Genomic DNA, 5373 nt, shown 5'->3' with positions numbered 1-5373 from the left:
GACAAACGTTTCTGAAATGTCCTTAATTTCTGGACATTTAGCAAAACAAGTAAACGTTAGGACACAATTTTCTAAACATCCTGAAATATTGAACTAGGAATCTAATATTGAGGACAAATGTTTCTGAAATGTCTTAACTTTTGGATATTAAGTGAACCATGTCCTTAATATTTACACAACACTCATGAAGTTAAGGACACTATGTCCTTAATATTTATACGACACACATGAAGTTAAGGACACCATATCTTTAATATTTACACTGCACATATGAAGTTAAGGATATGATGTCCTAAAATTTAACAACAGAAGGTGCAAATACAAGATACTTTGCCCTTAATATTTACACATCACTCATGAAGTTAAGGACACGATGTCCTTAATATTTTCACAATACTCATGAAGTTAAGGATACCATGTCCTTAACATTTACACTACACGTATGAAATTAAGGACAAGATGTCCTAAAGTTTAAAATAGAAGGTGCTAATTCAGGACATTTTGTCATTAATATTTACACAACACTCATGAAGTTAATGACACCGTATCTAGCACATGGGTATTTTTGTCTGGACAAGTAAAAATTTATTAAAGCACCGGCTAAAGAATAAACACATTTTAAATAGTGACTAAAAAATAAATACAGTTCTAATTAGTGGCTAACTGTGCACTCCCCACATAGACACAAAAAATGAAGGTTCGTTAGATCCGCTAGCACACGAGGCTCATCGGGCAGCCAATAGTAAAAAGATAAGAAATGCCCACGCCATTGCACGCATATCAACACATTCTCAAACAATAACCCACGCTTTTCAATCACCACGTTTATTCACGCGCCACCAACCATTTTCGTAAGATTGTCGAATGTCCTTAACGCGCTTATTGACAGAGACTTGATCATCCTTTTTGGTATTTTCCCTCCATATTATTCATGACCTGTGCCACTTGACGAAGCAAAAATCCAATTCGTTTCTTGTGTTGTTCCATATTCATTGCTTCTTTACTTCACCTCTCACAAAAAGTTCTCTTCTCTTTTCTTCTATTCTATATATAATATATTTCTCGTGTATCGCAATTTCGTTCATCAAATATTACGATATCACTGTACTGTAACGTCGTGTGTTATCAATGGCGGCAGTGAATGCAGAGTATCTGAAGGAAATAGAGAGGGCCCGAAGAGATCTTCGAGCACTTATCTCCAGCAAAAACTGTGCTCCTATTATGCTTCGTTTAGCGTATGTATGCAAAATTCTCAAATGTTTTGGAAATAAAAATCGTTGTGATCTGACATTATATTTTCGGGATATATATGTTTCCGCAGGTGGCATGATGCAGGAACGTATGATGCAGCAACAAAGACTGGAGGACCTGATGGATCAATCAGGAATGAGATAGAGTACAAGCATGCCGCTAACAGCGGTCTCAAAATTGCAATTGATCTTTGTGGTGAGCTTTTTAACCTTTTACTTTTCTGGAGTTTTCGCTGAAGATAGTAATTACCTCAAGAGAAATGAATTTGTGTTCGTCGATGAATTGTCAATGCGATGGTTAATGATTAAGTGTTTCAGTTTAAGTACATGACATGAGTGTTTTTGATTGATTTTGAATATTAACAGCTAATTATGTTTTACTAGTATATTGCTCATGCTTACCCTTTTGAGTTTTCATTCGAAGATGAAAAGTTGAGCACTATATTACACCCTTTTTTTGGAGTTCTGTAAAGGATTAGGCTGCTTATATGTTTAGTAATTAAATCAAATTGTTCTGCAATAATAGGAGTCTAGCTTTAGGTTGAACAGTTTCTCTCTATTTAGCATTACAATTTTTCTCTTTTCATGAAAACAGACAAAATATATTGTTTTGCTCTAAATTAAGATCGACTGAGCAGTGTCTTCTGAATAAGCATCCTCCTATGCCCCCATATTTTGTTTATAATGTATTAAGTGCTTCTTTTGTCAGTCTAATCAATTTTGCAGCCAGCGATACTAATTCCTATCTTCTAATGCCTTTTAATTTATATGGAGTACAGAAGAAATTAAGGCCAGACATCCTATAATTACGTATGCTGATCTCTATCAGGTGAGGATACTTGTGTCGAGGATTTATTTCCATTTTCTAAAGGTTCTGTTTAATTTTAGATGTCTTCGTAGTAATGCGTACTACCAATTGAGGAACAAAAATGTTCTGGTTTTTACGGATTTGAGATTGTGCTTAATCACCTTTTCGTTTGGCACTGCAGCTTGCTGGAGTAGTTGCTGTTGAAGTAACTGGGGGTCCTACCGTTGATTTTGTCCCTGGTAGAAAGGTACCGAAAAGATGAAAATGTGCCCCCGTTTTCGATTTTAAACTTTACATACATTTGGTGGACTTGTCTTTAATCAGTAACTTCCACCTTTCTACCAGGATTCATCAAGTTCACCAGAAGAAGGGCGTCTTCCTGATGCCAAACAAGGTTAGTCATCTAAAAAGGTTTACTTAGCTGATCTATCATTTGAAATTAAGGTAATAGATAAAAGGTAAAAAACTCTGAATTTTTATCTAATTTAACTGTGAAGTTTACAATCTGGGATACGCATCATTTGATGATGGAACGGGTAGTTTACTCTATTCAATATCACCATGTCAAGGGAAGGCATACTCATTCTCTACTTCTCTAGTAGGGAAAGAATCTATGAGAATACAAGATAAAAATAATGAATAATCGCTAGCACTTGTTCAAGATTAGGCTTAGAACTACAGAAATACATGCAGAGCATATTTGTAAAGTTATAGCCGCTGAGGTGCACTGTGAACAATTGAGTTAAACTTGATTCAGAGCATGAAATAAGTGGAGCTTTCATCTATCCTATTTACGTTACATATCCTCTTTATACCATATTTGGTTCCTAATTATTGTTCTAGCATTATATTGCTCCTAAACAACTTGAATACTTATAAAAAATTTCCTTGGTTCTGCATCTATATTAAGGTCACTTGTCAATAATCTTGTAGATGACATAATTTAGTTTTTTTTTGTTGCTAAATTGCACTAATCGCTTTGTCTCGTAACATGTTTCTACGTTTTGTAAACATTATTCTCAAGAAATTTTTGCAAAGGAAAATAATTTAGTCCAATTGGTGGGAGCTCTTGAATATTATGAACAATAACCTTGAACTGGACTTGGTGATTATCCTACTGGAAAAATTCTATATATTGCCAAAAGTGCTACCAAGCTACCTTGGAGTAATAAGAACTAGGCATGTTTTTCTGAGAGTGCTCTACAACTGAGTGCTCCGACTTTGAAACATATTCTCAGCATGTTATCTCTTACTTCGTTCAACATTCTAATGCCTTTTAGGCCCACCACACTTGAGGGATGTCTTTTACAGAATGGGACTCACTGACAAAGATATAGTGGCATTATCTGGAGGCCACACACTGGTATTATATCACATGGATCTGAATCTAGATACTGATATTTCTCACGCAGTTGTCTTAAAGTTCTTTTGTGTTTCCTGTTGCAGGGAAGAGCACATCCAGAGAGATCTGGCTTTGAGGGACCTTGGACTAAAGAGCCTTTGAAATTTGACAACTCATACTTTGTGTAAGATTAGTATATGCAGGAACCTCTTTTATACTTCACCGGTGTTAAAAGAAAATTTTCATGACTGCTTGCCCAAATGATTCAATGATCTCTTAGGGAGCTCCTCAAGGAGGATTCAGAAGGTCTCTTGAAACTTCCCACCGATAAAGCTCTGGTTGAAGATCCACTATTTTTCCCCTATGTGGAACTTTATGCAAAGGTATTAAAGCTCATGTTACTGTGCATAGTTTTAATGGTCAATTGTTGTAATACATCGTTTAAATTTGTTACTACTAGACAACATTGCATAATGCAAGAAGGAAAATAACATTAAAACCCAGCAAGGCTGGCTAAATTGCTGGAAATTTATCTATCATTTGTGACTCTGTTGCTATTCTTTGCTTTCTCATACATTGATGATAACTAAGGATTTACGTGGTAGACCGTCATTTCCTATTGATGGCTTGACAAGCATAAATGATAAAACTGTGGCAAGTGCGCTGGAATATTTTGCAACATACTATACCCTTGACTGGTCCACCCAAGGTCTGTCACTCTCATAGATCTTTATTGAGCAAATGAAGGAGCAACAGTCCTATTTGAATCTTTCTTCTTAACCAATATGCATATCCATTTGGCTAAACAGCTGCATTATTCTTCAAGATTTCTGGCAATCTCACAAATTGTTTTTTCCTAAACAATCTCACGCAAAAGCTTTTTCTGTAATAGCTTATAGCTACTTATTTCTATGACAGGACGAAGAGGCTTTCTTCAGAGACTATGCAGAGTCACACAAGAAGCTCTCAGAGCTTGGATTTGCACCACCTTCATCTTGCTTCAAGTTAGCAGTAAAGAACAGCACGGTGTTGGCACAAGGTGCTGTTGGGATTGCTGTTGCAGCAACCGTTGTAATACTCAGTTACTTCTATGAACTCAACAGGAGAATCAAGTAGGCATAAGCAAGCACACAGGTTCCATTACATTGGCGAACTCAATTGAAAGCAAATTGGCAACTGAATAGCTCCATAGTTATTAGGGCATATACTAGATAGATGATTGTTACTGACACCGCAAAGATGATGATAGTGTTTCGTAATGTTTCATCAATAAATCTTGGGATTTGCTGCTTGTAGCTACTCAAGTATAGAATAACATGCCCTTTGGCGAATTTGAACTATACATGGTTCCACTTATGGTTCAAATATATTCCTCATTGAGCAAGAATTATCCACAGAATGGCATCACACTCTTAATTCTCTCTGTTTTCTACTAATTGTCACTTATGATAATTTGTTGCAAAAAGGAAATAGTAGATACTGTTGTAATTTTAATCTTATATGAGAGAAATCGAAAGTGAAAACCCGATTGAAATATCGTAAATAGCCTTTAATTTAATTTAAATGCTTGAATCAATTTCCACAAGGGGTCGTTTCGGTCCCAGATGCGATCCACCATTCTAGTTGTTTGCTTGCTGTACTTTCGTAATTTGGAAATTTGGGGCATGACTAGGATGAAATGAAGTAGTTTTGATTAATCAAATTTATCTTCAATTAAACAAAATGAGTCGGTTTAGTCCAATCTCTAATGGAGCTTATAACAGATTTATTACGAAGGATAAATCGGATGTTCTTTATACTAGGTACTACTTTCACATTACGCGTAACATTTAAATTAGGCATTTTTCAAATTCCAACTTACAAAACGCGTTCTTTCTTGTATAAAAGTATGTCGTTTACCCCAAAAATAGGTAACAAATGAATTTGTACGTGATTTAAAGGATATGTGATTCAATTCAATATGAATGATTTAG

The 5373-nt window shown here is 35.5% G+C and overlaps 1 protein-coding gene across 1 annotated transcript; it reads left to right on the top strand.

The window, feature by feature from the left end:
• Positions 1-807: 807 nt before the first annotated feature.
• On the top strand, positions 808-4794 carry LOC107782353 (L-ascorbate peroxidase 3). The gene is made up of 9 exons (XM_016603227.2): positions 808-1235; positions 1322-1446; positions 2030-2079; positions 2240-2305; positions 2404-2452; positions 3339-3421; positions 3505-3584; positions 3681-3783; positions 4319-4794. Exons 1-9 carry the CDS (start codon positions 1129-1131, stop codon positions 4514-4516), a joined length of 861 nt encoding a protein of 286 aa, XP_016458713.1. The 5' UTR covers positions 808-1128; the 3' UTR covers positions 4517-4794.
• The last annotated feature ends 579 nt before the right edge of the window (positions 4795-5373 follow it).

The sequence above is a fragment of the Nicotiana tabacum genome, chromosome 3 (assembly GCF_000715075.1).
Source record: "Nicotiana tabacum cultivar K326 chromosome 3, ASM71507v2, whole genome shotgun sequence".
Classification (NCBI taxonomy): Eukaryota; Viridiplantae; Streptophyta; class Magnoliopsida; order Solanales; family Solanaceae; genus Nicotiana; species Nicotiana tabacum.
This window is presented reverse-complemented; position numbering and strand designations above follow the sequence as displayed.